The sequence below is a fragment of the Brachycentrus maculatus genome, unplaced genomic scaffold (assembly GCF_059751285.1).
Source record: "Brachycentrus maculatus isolate JH-2025_06_01 unplaced genomic scaffold, ASM5975128v1 h1tg000873l, whole genome shotgun sequence".
Lineage (NCBI taxonomy): Eukaryota > Metazoa > Arthropoda > Insecta > Trichoptera > Brachycentridae > Brachycentrus > Brachycentrus maculatus.
This window is the reverse complement of record NW_028281599.1, coordinates 137,054-155,225: the sequence shown is the minus strand read 5'-3', so window position 1 is coordinate 155,225 and position 18,172 is coordinate 137,054. Positions and strand designations below refer to the sequence as shown.

The 18,172-nt window shown below is 29.1% G+C and overlaps 1 protein-coding gene across 1 annotated transcript in view; it reads left to right on the top strand.

Annotated features, from left to right (window-relative positions):
- The window catches only part of LOC148299959 (uncharacterized), a gene marked incomplete at its 5' end in the record, with an annotated part of 46,869 nt that overhangs the window by 19,151 nt on the left and 9,546 nt on the right, over positions 1-18,172 (top strand). The window contains one exon of the mRNA XM_088275451.1: positions 3,821-4,028. Coding sequence (XP_088131577.1) covers positions 3,821-4,028 — 208 coding nt within the window. The remainder of the gene's footprint in view (positions 1-3,820; positions 4,029-18,172) is intronic.

The following is an 18,172-nucleotide window of genomic DNA, read 5'->3' as shown; positions in this document are numbered from 1 at the left end:
ATAGGCATATGTACATTTTTAAAACTTTTTACGTTTTATCAAATATGTACATGTAGATATAATCCAGTACAGTACTGGAAATGTTATTATCTTCACAAAAAATTTTAAAGACAAATTTTCACTTTAAACCCTCATCCGGACCCGGTGGTGCATAGAACACTGCATCATATAAACCCAATGTTATTTTGATCGTTAACATATGAAGCAAAGATAATCAGCCCTCCGATTAAGGTACCGACCAGGGTAATATTGAATTAATAATAAATATTATTTATCATAAAGAAAATATAAGTGATTTTTTTTTTAAATAAATAAAAATGATTTTTATTTGAAATCCTTCTAGAAATCGATACCTCCAGTGTGGTAGCCAAGCGTGCTTACCACACTACGGAGACGGAAAAAAATCTAGTTGAGGACTGTAAATGTTATTACCATTACAATAATATTCAAACAAAATAAGATTATAAATTATATTTTTTTAGAATAATAAATGTGCTCTTCAGTCTGCGTGTTTATTAAACGTTTTTATTCAGAATCTTGTTCAGATTTTCTGAGATTTTGGATTTCCGAGGATCCACTGAAATACCAAAATATATCCACCCTTAAAAACTTTTCTCTTATTCACAAATGTGTTGACAAAAAGTAGCTGTCATAGATTTTTAACGAACTTTCACACACGCAAAAGTTTACCTAGTTGTATCGGCGCTCGACACTGATGGGACGAATTTTCCGATCCTGTTAAATATGATATTTTGACGAAAAGTCCATCAAAAATTTAATTGAATCGATCCTAACCCCCGGTATCCAATTCTGTAGAAAAATCATTTTCTCTTGTAATTATATTCATTCAGTAAAAAAACCTAACAAACGCAATCGAATTCGTTACGTTAAACGATTTTTCTAACGGTACTAACTGGAAATTTGAAAAACTATTATTTCTGCACATTTTCTATACTTTCGTTCGTAAAAATGTCACTTTGATATTGGCTGTTTTTGCATTGCTATCGATATACTTTTTCGTTTATTCAACATTATAAGTTATTTTTTAATAAAAACCCACTTTTCTCTCTTAAAATGTCAAATACACTCATAATGAAAAATTGAGAAAAATGACAATTGAAAACGAGTTACATATCAAATATATGTGTATTTTAGACTTTCGTAGAATGGAGCTTTTTGTACAAAGTTGAATAAGTGGCAGTAAGATAAAAAATGTTTTTTTTTATGTTTTTTCCCAATTAATTTGAGATTTTTATTTTTATATTTCGCTGGTTTACTAAAAACATATACCTGTGTAATATTTCACGATTCATAGCTCTTTTTTAAAGTTACCCACTCCAAATATTTGTTGGAAAAGTGGATAATGATAATTTGTGAAGATATCATTAATATTCATATCACAAATCTAGTAATAAAACTTACGTAATTATTTTCATGTAAAACATAGTTTTTCCCACATTTGTCTTATTTGACCAGTGACCGGATTCCGTCGATCAAATCAGTCTGATGATTTCAGGAACGGCGAAAACCAATCACTGGTTGAATGAAACAAATTGTAAAAAAAAACTATGAAGTTGTTGGTTCATTATATAAAATGCAGTTCCACTAAAAAATATCAGCAAACGACTCTTTTTTAATTATTTTATTTTGATTTTTATAAGTTTCTCTTTTGATAGGGTGAACGTTAGAGTTTTTGCTCCATTATATGGGCGTGGGATTAATTTTATGATTAATGTAGAATTTTCAACACGATTTATGATTCTAATATTGATTTTTATGTAAGTTACAACCATTTCAACCTTGGTTTTATGTCTAAAATGAGATTTAGGAAAATTAATCAAATGATTTATTGTGAAAATGTTACAAATTCACTAATTCTATTTTTACAGGAGATTGAGCAATGTCATCCTGTTAAAAAAAATATTAAAAATTAGAAAAACTTACGTGTTATATGTTACTGCGTGTGTCTCAGATAATTTTTTTTTTTAAACTTTATATGTAAGCAGAAAATTTATTTTAAAATTTACTATTTTGAAATAAATAAAGTAAAGTTATTCTTAAATTGGCATTAATTATATGGAAAAAAACGATGGTTAAAATATAAAAATAAAACACTTGTGTAAGGCACCTTTTCTAAGTTTATTCATATAAAACCGTCTAATTTCGAAAACTTCTGACGTTCTCATCAACGATGTATTAGTTATGTTCAATTTGAAATAAAATTTTGCGTGAAATTTTGTTATTCAATCCTTTATTTGCATCTTAATGGTGCAAAGGGCACTGCATCATATAAACGCACTGCTATCTTGATCGTTAATACATAAAGTAAACGTGAAATTTTGTAACTAGGACAAATAAAAAAATTATTGTTTTACAAGAATATGTTCTCACTATATATATATATCTATATATATAAATATATATATATTTTTATTTAAATATATATATATATATATATATATATATATATATATATATATATATATATATATATATATATATATATATATATATATATATATATATATATATATATATATATATATATTATATATATATATATATATATATATATATATATATATATATATATATATATTTATATATATATATATATATATATATATATTTATATATATATATATATATATATTTATATATATATATATATATATATATATATATATATATATATATATATATATATATATATATATATATATATATATATATATATATATATATATTATATATATAAATATATATAAATATATATTTATGGATGGGAAAAAATTTAATTTAATTACGTTAAAAGAAAAAGCTTTCTTATAATTATTGGCTTGTACGAGAGTACATGTTTTGAATTACGTATGCGCGTAATATCGCTAGTGAATAGTATTTTTCTTTATTTTTCTGCCCCGGGAAGATAAATTTATATTCTGCTTCGTTCATTTAGCGTAGCACGAAATTGGTATTCATGTAATACATTAGTCGTATGTGCGGAATGTCTTAACTACGAACTCAATGTATCGTTCCACGTCTGAATTAGTCCAATTCTTCCAGCTTTCGTTTAACAAGAGCTTTGAATAATTGCTCCGCTATTTGCGAATAGTAAATTGTTTTGTTTCAGGAAGTGAAAGAAACGTTTATTTGAATTTAATGAAATTGTAAAAAAATCCATTTTAGTTACCATATTTTATCTTTAAATGAAAAATAATCACTGTGTAACATTTTTTATTTTTCATATTATTTTTTGACATCTCATCAAAGATGAAGAAAAATATGGAAGTCCGGGCATTTACGGGGCTGACGACCGTCAAAGGCTGGTTATTCTTTATTTAATGATTCAAATTTGTTAATTATGATGATTAAAACATAACATAGATATGCGTTCTCTCAGACAAATGTGCGGCAAAACGTTGTGTGATAGATGTTCGAATTGTAATATAAGGAAAGAATACAAAGCTGGGATTATCGATACAATTAAGAAATGTGTGTTGAGATGGTTTGGGTATGTGAATCGAACAAGTGAAGATGAGGAATAGAAGTTGGTAATAGAAGTAGTGGAAGACCGAGGAAAACTTGACATGATCACGCGGTCGTCGCGTTCATTCGCGGTACATCTATTGTTCATCATCAACGGTTCGTCTTTGGTGGTCGGAGCCGGATGAGGCACCACACCAGGAAGACTACCTAAACGATAGAGAGATAGCTGGTCTTTCACCTCTTAGTAGAGGACCGGAGAATAACAGGACATAGTCCTAATTATATTAGAAAAAGAAGAAGAAAAAGGTGTAATTATGTTTTTTTTTGTTTTTAGGGTCAGTGCGCTCCCGGTAAATCCTTCTGCTGCTACAACAACCGTCCCGCCGGCTTTGCCCGCCCAGGCCGTCCCGGTAGGCCCGGCCATCCCGCCAACGGAGTCCTAGTGGGACCCGGCGGCCCCGTGGACCCCCCTCCAGGTCAAAACCTAGCCGCTGACAATACCGGGGCATCAGCTAACGCTTATCACCTTCACGCTAGCATCGGTAACGGGTTCCAAGACCGCAACGGCATCGTCCAAACCGCCTGCCAAGGGTGTCATACTAACTGTCAGACTTGCGACAGCTGCAATGGCGGAACTAACACAAACACAAATAACCTCTCATACAATCAGCTAAACAATGGCTTTGCACTTCATCATTGTAATAACATCGATCAATTAACACCAACCTCATTTAGTAACATTGGCCTAGGCGTTAATTCGGCAACGAGTGAGAAAATTGTCAATGGATTCCAACCGTCTTTTGGAATCCAAGGTAACGTGAATTTCAACAATGGGTTTCAAAATTCTAATGGTTTTCAAACTACCAATGGAATAACATCAAGTATTCTTCAAAATTCCAATGGAATTTCGTCAAATGCATATCAAAATTCAAACGGAATAGTATCAAATAGTCTTCAAAACTCCAATGGGATATATTCAAATAGTTTTCAAAGTATTAATGGAATAGCATCAAATAGCCATCAAAACTCAAATGGGATAAATTCAAACGCCTTTCAAAGCTCAAATGGATTAGCTTCAAATATTCTCCAAAATTCCAATGGAATATCCTCAAATGGTTATCAAAACTCAAACGGAATAGTATCAAATGGTTTTCAAAATTCCAATGGGATATCTTCAAATGGTTATCAAAACTCAAAGGGAATAGTCTCAAATAGTCTTCAAAATTCCAATGCGATATCTTCAAATGGTTATCAAAACTCAAATGGATTAGTATCAAATAGTTTTCAAAATACTAATGGGATATATTTAAATGGTTACCAAAATTATAATGGATTTTCTTCAAATAATTATCAAAATACCAATGGAATATCCACAAATGGTTATCAAACTTCTAGTGGAGTAGCATCAAACAGTATTGCAAATAACAATGTAATATCTAGTGGAATAACTTCAAATGGTTATCCAAGTTCTAATGGAATAGTGTCTAATTTTCAAAATACAAATGGGATTACTTCAAATGGGTTACAAAACACTAACAAGCTATCGTCAAACAAATTACAATCTTCTGATGGAGTAGTATCAAGCAGTTTTCAAAACGCAAATAGTGTAGCATCTAATGCGTTTCAAACCTCAAATAAACTCATTTCCAGTGGTTATCACAGCAATAATGGAATATCTACAAATGAATTTCAAAGCAACAATGGGCTTGGCATTAATGGTTTTCAGGGGTTTTTCGGTGTGAACAGTGTTAATCAGGGACACAGTGCTAACGCAGGACAAAATGGTTTTCATACCAATATCGGTGTCTCGACAAATGGTTTTCAAGGCACAGGGTCGCAAGGAATGGTCGGACAAAATGGAAATGGAGGTCAAAACGGTTTCAATAATAATAATAAAGGTAATAATGGATTTGGAGTAACGGTTGGTATTAATACAGCAGGAGTACCGCATACAACACCACAGAATATTATCCCTGGGATCAATACCTTCCACGCTAACAGCGGTGGGATTGGTATAAACTCTGTACAAACTAACGCAGGGGTTGATGTGAATTCAATTCAAAATAATATTGCAGTCGGTGCCAACAGCTTCAATAACGGCCAAAATCATTTTCTGAACACAAATGCTATTGGTATTAATTCAATCCAGGCAAACGTCGAAACTGGAACACGTATTAATAGCGTAGGTGGAAATATTTACCCAAACAACAAAGTCCCAGGTTTTGGTATACAGGGAAATGTGGGAGTTAACGTTTTAACGAATCAAGGAAACGGAGGAAGACCAGTACAAGGAACCAACGGATGGGTTGGCACAGAAGGACATTCACAACAAATTCCAAGCACACCGTTCCACAACAACTCTGGCGGTTTAACGCTGAAGGTTAAAATCAACAAAGGGTCAAACATATCAAACAGCATCGTTGGACAATATCCTTTTCTAAATGACAGCAATGGGAAACCTCTGACCTTTAGGGTGATTGGCGCACGGTATGGCCCTCCGAAATCTGGTGTGAAAGTGTTGAATGGCAGCAAGCTTGCTCACATTCGCTTCAACGGATCGCACGGATACAGGACTATAGACGACCGGGAATACGCGAGACAGCACCAAGCCAGCTGGCTCGATAGCATGGCCAAGGCATTCAAGATCTTATTCCGAGTCATCAGTTAGTTGCACCTGCTTTTATTACCAACGCAAGTATGCCTGAGTACTTTATTACCTTGATATTTGTCGACTTTGTATCAATTTTTCATTAAGAAATGCATTCATAACTTTTACAATATCAGTTGACAAAAATCAAGATATTCAAAGATGCACCATTATTACTAATCTATTCATCATTCATTTTTCATTTATAAAACCACCAAACACTTTTAACCTTTATTTTGTATATCAAAAGCTAAGTTTAATTAAACATTGATTTAGGTCTACTAAAAAGTTTATTTTATTTTTTAAAACATAAATTCTGTGGCCATTCTGTGGAATTTTCAAACTAATCTTATGGATATTATTTATTATAACTGGAGACAGTTGGTAGAATTCCAGATTGAATTGTTGGGTAATATATCCAAAATAAAACAAGGTTTTTTGGATTGAATTCTACATTTATTTATGTTTATGTTAATACGTGACGCGTTTCGTCTTCTTATGACATTATCAAACTCTCATATCATTATCAAACACGTGTTGGATAATGTCCTAAAAAGACGAAACGCGTCACGTATTAACATATACATAAATAAATGTAGAATTCAATCCAACAAACCTTGTTTTATTTTGGATATATTACTCAACAATTTTATACATATTAGTTTGAAAATTCCCTAACACGGTTATATAATTATTCCGGAGTTTAGTTTTTTTTAAATACAACAAACTTATTGATAGATAAATCAGTGTTTGATTTAATTTATTTAACTTTTTTTAAATGAAGTTCTACAAAATAAACGCCAAGTCAATCAATAAACTCTCTTTATCATTTTTTCATGTCATTGTGTACCTTCTACCACGTAAAAAGTCGTTAGGATAGACTACAGTTGTCTGATCAAAAAATGGTTAATCCAAAAACGGCAGTCATAAAGTACAGTTTTAAGTGGAATTACACAAAGTGAAAGATGAATGATAAGGAGAGTGTTAGTTTTAACCTACTTTAGTATTTTAATATTTACTTAGAACTGCATGTGCATGTTAATTTTTAAGGCTTTATTGAACTTTTTTCACTTTAAATGCTTAATACGAGATAAAAATATAGATTTATTAAATTTGAAGGAAATTTTTTTTACAGTGTAATCTTTATATCAAAATAACTAAAATAGATCAAACGCCAATAGAGTTGACTTGAATATGCCTATATCATACAAGTGTGTGATATAAGTCTACGTAATGGAGTATTAAAATTTTACAACACGTGGAAATGTTACCACCCCTATAATTCATATGGGTATACGATACAAACACTTGACTCACTTCTTCTCAATAAAGATGAAGAAGAATATGGCATTCTGGGTATTCACAAGGCCCACGACCTGTCATAGGCTGGTTTAAGTGATTATATGTAATATTCACCATCCTCCCAATGATTGACAAACACACTATTCGAATTTCAGAAGTTCATAAATGCTGGTATGAAAAACATTAAATTCGGGAAGAATCTTACGTATATGTATTTTATAAAGCTTACTCAACTTAACCATAGTTAGTCCCGAAAATGCATGAGTGAAAAAATGTGTCAATTATAGGATATATATACAAGTTACAAAAAATCTGGCAGTATGTTTGTCAACCATGGATAAAATTTGTGTTATCTTCAATGTTTCAACTTTTATCAAAAATATTAAAATTCAAAATACTTTATGAAATTCGATTTTTTTTATGTTGAAGTTCGATTTGAACTGAACCTGATCTCATGTATTTTTTTAGTGATTTTATGAATTCGTTTGATTTTTATGTTTAACTACATAAAACTATTTTATTAAATAATTTTAGACGATGATACAACGATAAAATTAAGAATAAGTTTAGAAGACCATCAAAATTTACAATGAAATAATTCAAATAAAAAATCGTTTGGAATTTAATAATTAGTATAGCTTAACTGAATACGTACTTTCTTGTGGCTAAATTAAAGATATAATGAAATTTTGCTTACACACAAGTTACACGAAACGAAAACGTTGTAATTTGTATTTGAAAAAAACAATATCTGAAAAGAGTTGTTCCACCATAAACAAAAAAATCTTTCAATGCGTCCGTTTTACAGGAATTTTTACCGGAAATCAATATATTTTGAAAGAGCCAATTGGAATACGACCTTTCAAGAAACATAGCTTAAAGAATGGATTACTCATTGGACCCGATGGACCATCAGGGATTCCAATACAATCAAAAACCTTACAAAATGCAGTTAGTTCATCTCCACTGCAAGCAAAACCACAACCTCTAAACTTGAGTATATTTAATCCATCACATTTTTTAAACAAACTAAAAAACTTGGTAAGAGGAGCTGTACAGAATAAAAGTGATAATTCTGCAGAAGTGGTATTATTCACGCCAAGAGAATCATTTGATTCTGATACTGACAATAAAACAGAAAAATTGACTGATGAAAATGATTCAAAGACTGCAAAAGACCTCAAAGCTATTTCTGATGAATTTAGCAGTCTTAAAAACGCAGAAGAAGATACCATATCTAAACAAAATTATACCGAAAGTATGCTTCAAGTTTCTTCATTATCGAGAGAAGAATCAGGTTTTGAATTACACTTATTTTGAGTGTCTGTGTGTCTTTTAACACTAACTATAGTTGTAACGTGTGTATCTAAATTACGTTAACAATTTTTAACAGTTGAGTTTTTATTTTATCACTTTTTTTACGCACTTGTGTGTTTACTTTTATCTTTCACAATTCACCCCGTTTTAAAACTATTGTATCTTAAATGTGATGTTTTAACCAAAACTTAAACTATTCAACTTGAAGTATTTTAATTTAAATCATACTAAATATACGTTGAAAAACATCCAAATTGCCAACTAAATGACGTATCTATTACTCATTCATTCTTTCATTTACCCATATCCGCTCCCTATGTGGAGCATATGGAGTCCACAAACTACCTTCAGGATCTTTTGTTACTTAACAGCTCCATTAAATCCTCCTAAGTCAATAGCTTATGTAATAATTTGAAGAGGTATTTTATTCACATAGTTTTCAATGTTGAGATGTCAAAAATATAAAATAACTCCTGTGGAGAAACCCAGATTTTCGAACAAGTATTTGGACACTCAAAGTATTGTGAATACAATAACTACACTCTTCTTCTTCTTCAAACCCTCATCCGCATCGATGGTGCATAGGGCACTGCATCATATAAACGCAGTGTTATCATGATCGTTATTACATGAAGGAAAGGTGATAAGACTTCCGCTTCAAGTACCAGTCCAGAGAAATATTAAGTACATATAAGAGTGAAAAAATCACTTGTATTTATTTGACCCCCCCTGGGAGTTGAACCCTGGACCTCTAGTACGTTGGTAGCCCAGCGTGCTGAAGGCGGACTACACTCTAGATGGGAGATAATCCGTTACTGAAATATTTTATTATGTTGTAATATGAACACGTAAACTTTATATGATATAACGCATTGTTCCGCCACGTGTGTGCCGCGGCACACTGTTGTACCGTGGTGATACGTTGGTGTGCCGTGGAAAAAAATCTAGTTTCGTGAAAACAACAAAACTGCTCCAAATTTTGATTGCCTTTTCTCAGTTGAGTAGACTCACATTTCGCATGAAACATAATATGTTAAATATGTCACCATAATATGGTAAATATGAACCTCTGTAATTTCTTAATTTGGTAGGTGTACCTTGAATACAAAAAGTTTGCTGAACACTGATATAACATATCGCTCACTCCTTTCAAGAACGTCAATTTTCAGTTGTGCATGTTTTCAAAATGCCCAGAAAATGTACTATATCCCAGCAAAAGTAGCATATTTTAACTTAATATTTACCCGCTACAGGGCAGAAAGTGTTGTTTTTGCATTTTGAAGAAAAGGTATTGTTTACTTATTTTTTTAAATATACTTAATATTTTTCAAATGGAGAAAGAACCTTCAGGTTTTGCCTGAAAAGATCTGTTGCACAGTAAAAAGTTCAATAAGTGGCTTGATATTTATTTTTAAGACATTGTATTATGTTTTTAACTTTTTTTTGTTTTTTTTATTCATTTAATATATTTACATTTTTTATTTTAACATAATACATTTGAATCATTTATACATATGGAGAACTTTTATATTTCGATTCGCTGTGCCTCTCCATAAAAGAGCCTGTGCTCTTGTGCTTGGAAAGGGACTTACACTCGTGGTTTAATTTGACTATGGTATTTCAAATGTTGATCTATTATTACACCTAGATATTTTATTTCTATTTTTGGACATAAAACAGAACATAAGTTTTTTAAATTTAAATCCCAGCAGTCACCATTGTGAATTGTAATTTTTATATTTGTCGGTATTTTGAGTTTATTATTTACTTTAAAAACGTTCTCCTGAAAAATCAAGTTTTTTTGGTTTATGACGTTTTCGAAAAGAGTAAGCGATATACTCGCATGTGTTTGTATTATATGTTGGAACACTTCGTATATTGGTCTCACGTATTTCGATCAAAGGCGTCGATTTTTATTCTAGTTCAAAATATTTATCAAAACATTAAACAACCAAAACTTCGCTTCCAAAAAACAAAGCACCTATTAATTAGACGCAGGCACAATGGTTATGCATTACATCTTTCAGAATCCTTCACAAACATGCAGAAATTATAAATTCCGACATAAAACTAGCGCTAAGAATACAAATGGTCTAAGAATGAAAGGATTTCGCATTATAATGCCAGATGTAAATGGAAATTAGCTACACAAAGTTTCCATTCAAGAAATCTCTCAGCGAAATTCCATTATATGTTAATGTACTATTATTTATTTCAACTACTATACCACATTCTGCAAACTGTAGTTTATTAAAGTAACATTCTTCTCGTTACTCTGTTTGATGAAGAAGATGCTTATTTTCTACAATATTACAATACTTAATTAATTAAATACAAGTTTATTTTAAAATTCAAAACCTGGATTTATATTACGTTTTGTATCCATATCTTAATGAATTACGAAGTCAAAAGCAGTATGATTCAAAAGTAGCAGAAAATGATTTCAAGAATTACAAAAATTTATCAAATTGTGATCACATAGTTACTGATGCGGAGTTTCTGGGTTCGAAAGTAGTAGAATGTGATTTCAAAAATAACGAAAATGTATCAAATTGTGATCACATGGTTACTGATGCAGAGTTTCTGGGTTCGAATGTAGTAGAATATGATTTCAAGAATAACAAAAATGTATCAAATTGTGATCACATGATTACTGATGTGGAGTTTCTGGGTTCGAATGTAGTAGAATATGATTTCAAGAATAACAAAAATGTATCAAATTGTGATCACATGATTACTGATGTGGAGTTTCTGGGTACGAAAGTAGTAGAATATGATTTCAAGAATAACAAAAATGTATCAAATTGTGATCACATGATTACTGATGTGGAGTTTCTGGGTACGAAAGTAGTAGAATATGATTTCAAGAATAACTAAAAATGTGTCGGGTTGTAATCATTTGGTTACTGCCTGTAACTCTGAGTCACAGTTTCTGGGATAAAAAATAGTACAATATGATTTCAACAACAACAAAATGTGTCGGGTTGTGAGATCATGTAGCTACTGGATCACTTATGTAAATATTAAACACCATACAGTGTGCATAATTGGAATTTCTTCATACTTTCCATTAAATATATATGAAAAAAAGTAAACAATGTTTTACTTTTCTTAAAGTGTTACGGTGTGCGGGGAAGAGCCTTACTAATATCTCCCGTCACTTAGAGAGTTTACTCAGTCAATGATAATAGATTTATAAAAGAAGACGAAGAGGTTGCTTAATACTGTGCAGCCACTAATACATGTAAATGTAATTAATCACTTATACACGTAAGTTTCCACGTCTCGACCGCATTCAGACGTCATCAATTTGGTGATGTCACTCTCGCTTCACCGAGGAATGTTACAGTTTAGGAAGACCAGTAGAGAATTACTGCATTGTTAATTCAAACGAGGGGTGTATTCAAAATGGATTTTATTAAAAATAATAATTTAGAATAATTAAAATTGCTCTTTTTTTGTATAAAACTACCTCAAAGGCGCTTTACTGTGATATTTTGTGATAATTGTTTTTATTCTTGATCTTAATTTTATTTAAAGTCAAAGGTTGACATTCCTTAGGGTATAGATTGGCTGATCTATATATCTTGTGAAAGAACCGATATCTAAACCAGCCGCAAAAAACTTATGAATCCAATAACTTTTTTACGTGAAGATTTATCTGTGCATAAATAAGAAATTAACCATTTAAACAAATATAAAGAATAAACATATAAAACAAATCTGGATTATTGAATGCCCAGACTTTCATATTTTTCTTTATCTATGTTGAGATGTCAAAATATTATTTGAAATATATATATATATATTTATATATTTATATATATATATATATATATATATATATATATATATATATATATATATATATATATATATATATATATATATATATATGTATATATATATATATATATATATATATATATATATATATATATATATATATATATATATATATATATATATATATATATATATATATATATATATATATATATATATATATAATATATATATATATATATATATATATATATATATATATATATATATATATATATATATATATATATATATATATACATATATATATATACGCTATCATTCACAAATCTGGATTATTGAATGCCCAGACTTTCATATTTTTCTTTATCTATGTTGAGATGTCAAAATATAATTTGAAACTCTATTTTATCGAGTACCTACATCTAATGGTAAAAAATTATTAAACTTAACCTCGATTCAAATTATTTAGCTCTTAATAAATAATCCGTATATTATTTTGGCCGTATGTTTTTTTTAATTATTTATTTTAAAGTAAATATATGAATGTTTATTATTACATAATTTATAATTACGTATTACTCTCTAACCTGCTCGTATAATACGTTAAAAATTATCATTAATCGTGATCTAGCTAAACCATTTCTAGAATTGACGATAATTTTCAACCCTTAAACGTTAGTCACCCTAAAGGTGTTGTAATTACATTATCAGTCAGGCACAAGTTACAATTCGAGGAACACAACTCCAAAATTACGTCGAGTTAAATGACATTCTACTGTAACCGTTTTACTTGTAACACTTTCACAAAAAGTTTGAAAGAGTACTGCAGTGGAACATAATTGTTGAAACAAAGATACTGAATTTAATAATTTTTTTTGTTAAATTTTACTTTGGCATCTCAAGGAGTGCGGGTGGCAATTTTTCTTTAGTTAGCTTAGATTACATTTAAAAGAAACTATTTTTACACTTAATTCACATCAAATATATATATTTACATCTTCTAACAATGTACAAAACATTTATTTTTCAATTCTATAATATTAACTTACACCACTCTACCCATTATTGACAAACATACTACTCAAATGACATGTAAGTTCACTAGTGCCACCTAAGGTTGGATTGGGAAAACTTTTATTAAACATAGACCCATTTTTTAGAAGATTATATTTCATACTTCGAAACCCCTGTAAACATGATTTTATAATATATATATATATATATAATATATATATATATATATATATATATATATATATATATATATATATATATATATATATATATATATATATATATATATATATATATATATATATATATATATATATATATATATATATATATATATATATATATATATATATATATAAATATATATATTTATATATATAAATATATAAATAAATATATATATATATATATATATATATATATATATAAATATATATATATATATATATTATATATATATATATATATATATATATATATATATATATATATATATATATATATATATATATATATATATATATATATATATATATATATATATATATATATATATATATATATATATATATATATATATATATATATATATATATATATATATATACATATATATATATATATATATATATATATACATATATATATATATATATATATATATATATATATATTATATATATATATATATATATATATATATATATATATATATATATATATATATATATATATATATATATATATATATATATATATATATATATATATATATATATATATGTAGAGATATATATATATATTTATATATATATATATATATATATATAATATATATATATATATATATATATATATATATATATAAATAAATATATATAAATATATATAAATATATATATATATATATATATATATATATATATATATATATATATATATATATATATATATATATATGTATATATATATATATTTATATATATATATATATATATATATATATATATATATATATATATATATATATATATATATATATATATATATATATATATATATATATATATTTACGTATATATTCTGTTTTTTGTACAATATAAAAGCGAAAAATTGGTTCAGAAGCATTTTTATATAAAATTGTTCAAAACGTATTTTTACATAGTACAAGATAACATCCAAATCCAGATAATATCCAGTCGTTAATAAATTACGTGAAAAATTTATCACATGTTATTTTCAATCTTCATACTGCTCGATTTTTCTTTGTGTATCGTTAAGATAAAAACTAATTAACAAACCATCACTGTAAACATTTTTTTTCCCGTGCATCTTAAAATATTTTAGTTGCCAACATATTTTTTTAAAAAACTCAAAACCAATTATATATTTTGAGTATAATTTTTTTATGATTTCAGTAGAATTTACATTTTTATCCAATACAATGTATTAAAGAAGCATTTTGACTATATCTAGGTTTACAAAATAATAATTGAGTTGATTTTGAAAAAAGTAGCTTACTAACTACCATCACACCATTTCTTCGCAAGGGTAGGCAGAGAGAATATGACGCAACACCAATCTGTCTTTGCAAACAATATCTATCCATTTTTTAATTTAAGGTTCACTTGGTAAAGTGAACCTTAAATTTAACCCGGGACCTCCGTTCTGGAGGTCCCGGGTTCGATTCCCAAGGGGGGTAAAATAAATATAAGTGATTTTTCACTGTCATATTTATTCAATTTAACCCTGGACTGGTACCTAAAGCGGACGGCTGATTACCTTCCCTTCATGTGTAAACGATCAAGATAACACTGCGTTTATATGACGCAGTGCCCTATGCACCATTGGGGTGCGGATAAGGGTTTTATTATTATATTATTATTGGTAAATACCTTTTTTTTTCAAATTTATTATGACACGTGTTTCGATGCGTTCCGTACCATTTTCAAACACTAAAATGATGCGGAGTACATTAAAACATTTGTCGCAATAGATTTTAAGAAATAGTGGAAATTACTAAGTGAAACTTAAATTGAGTTTTTGCGCACTAACCAAGATTTAGAGGAACAGTTAACCCCTCTTTAACCTCGAAATAAGGACCACGTTATCGGAGCGAACGTTATATGGGGTGAATGGTTTCAAATTGTATTTTAATAAATAAATGACTCATTTTAGTCTTTTTCGCTGGTTAATTTGTAAAAAATCAATTTAAAACATTAACTCCCTATGACGTTCCCTCCGATAACGCCTTACCTATCTCAACGTTATTTAAATCATAGTAATCAATTAACTACGTATTTAAATCATAAATTAATAATTAAACCCTCATCCGCACCCCAATGGTGCATAGGGCACTGCTTCATATGAACACAGTGTTATCTTAATCGTTTACACACGAAGGAAAGGTGATCCGCCCTCCGCTTCAGGTACCAGTCCAGGGTAGTATTGAATAAATATTACAGTGAAAAAATCACTTATATTTATTTGACCCCCCTGGGAATCGAACCCGGGACCTCCAGAACGGTAGCCGAGCGTGCTGACCATTACACTACGGAGGCGGACTAAAATCGGATTTAAATCATAGTAAATCAATTTACTACGCTTTTCAATTATACAGAAAAATCAATTCTACATGTTTCAAAAAGGGGTAGGTACTTTTAATATAATTTTCCAACGTCTAGTTACCTTTGATTCATTTCCTATTTGTATCAATAAGTCCATTTGATGCAACGAGTGATCAACTTGTCGTTTGTCCGTCTCTTTGACAAAAAAATTCAATCAGAGACTTCATTTTCATTGAATCATTTGACTTTTTCTGATTGACGATTGAAATTAACGAAGTTACCCTTTTAAAATTGCATTTTAAATTTGATCTACATAAAATATTCTGATGAGAAATTAGATATATCTTATTTTGATTCATGTTTTAAACATTAAAATTAAACACTAATTTTTAGAATCTACGAAATTGTATTTTATTCTTCTTCTTCTTCAAACCCTTATCCGCACCCTAATGGTGCATCATATAAACGCAGTGTTTTCTTGATCGTTAACACATGAAAGAAAGGAATCAGCTCTCCGCTTCAGGTACCACAGTCAAGGATAATATTGAATAAATATTAAAATGAAAAATCACCAATATTTACTTAACCCCGAATTGAACCCGGGACCTCCGGAATGGTAGCCGAGTGTGCTGATCATTACACTCCGGAGGCAGACAACTTTATTATTAAAAACTATTTTAGTATTCAAAACAAATAAAAACAAAATTTGTAACAATTGTTTTCCCTCCCCGTCAATTTGTTAAATAATTTAACGTTACGTTATCATCAATTTTCACTTTGAAGAGTTCGATAACATTAATATTCACATCACGACACCGACACCATCTGCCGGCCATCCGGGTAACACTAGATTGCGGAAATCCAAAAATAAAATCGTTACTTCCAGTCAAAAGCTGATGTGTCAATATAGCGAGGAACTTTCTCCGCTTTTATTTGTTTCACATACCACTTTGAGACGGATTACGTTTTTTGCAGAAAGATTATTTGAGTGACCATTTTATCCGTAAGGCAAAAACGCAGAAATACGTCAAATAAAATCAAACTTATACTCAATTCAGCAACAGCATTCAACAAAGCTCTATAATCAGCTCCCATTCTACCTAAAAACATCATCCACAAAGACTATTTATAAAAGAGCTTTTAATAATTTTTGATTTTGGATGCAGGTAGATACGAAATGGGTCGAAACGTTTGGTCTAATTATCACTATTGCATATTATTTTTATATTATGTTGTAAATCACTATTGCAAATTGTAATTATGATATATCGCTCACTCCTTTCAATAACGTCATATTTCAAAATTCGTAAATTTTCTTTGAATGTCCAGAAAATGTACTATATCCCAGCAAAAGTGGCATATTTATCAGTTAATATTTACCCGCTACAGGGCATAAAATGTTTTTGCATTTTGAAGAAAAGGTATTGTTTATTTTTTTTTTTTCAAATATACAAAATATTTTTCAAATGGAGAAAAAACATTCAGGTTTTACCTTAAAAGGTCTGTTGCACAGTAAAAAGTTCAATAAGTGGCTTGATATTTATTTTTTATGCATTGTATTATATTTTTAAACTTTAAAAACGATGTCCTGAAAAATCAAGTTTATTTACATATATATCGCTGATATTTTATATATCCCCACAGGGATAGGAAAAGAGAATAGAATGCCACACGAGTCTGTCTTTGTAAACAATTTTCACCTCTTAACATTCGTGCATCTCCTCATACATACCCGCCGATTATTCTTAATCTGATCAAGTATTTCAAATACTTGAAAGTGGTCAGGGCAGAAGTCGGAATGTACGAGTATGTTTATAAAAATATACGAGTATGTTTAAATTACACCCGCAAATTACTACCGTACTCGCTTTTTTACATTTTATCACAACTTTTTAATATTAAAATACAATTCAAAGACAATGGATGTGAAAACAGCAATATTTCATTTTCTAAAAATGTTGCTTTTGATTCACACTTGGAATTGGCAAAATGATGTAGATGTAAAAAGTCCTTTACAACAATATTGGAATTAGATCACTTTATTCGGGAA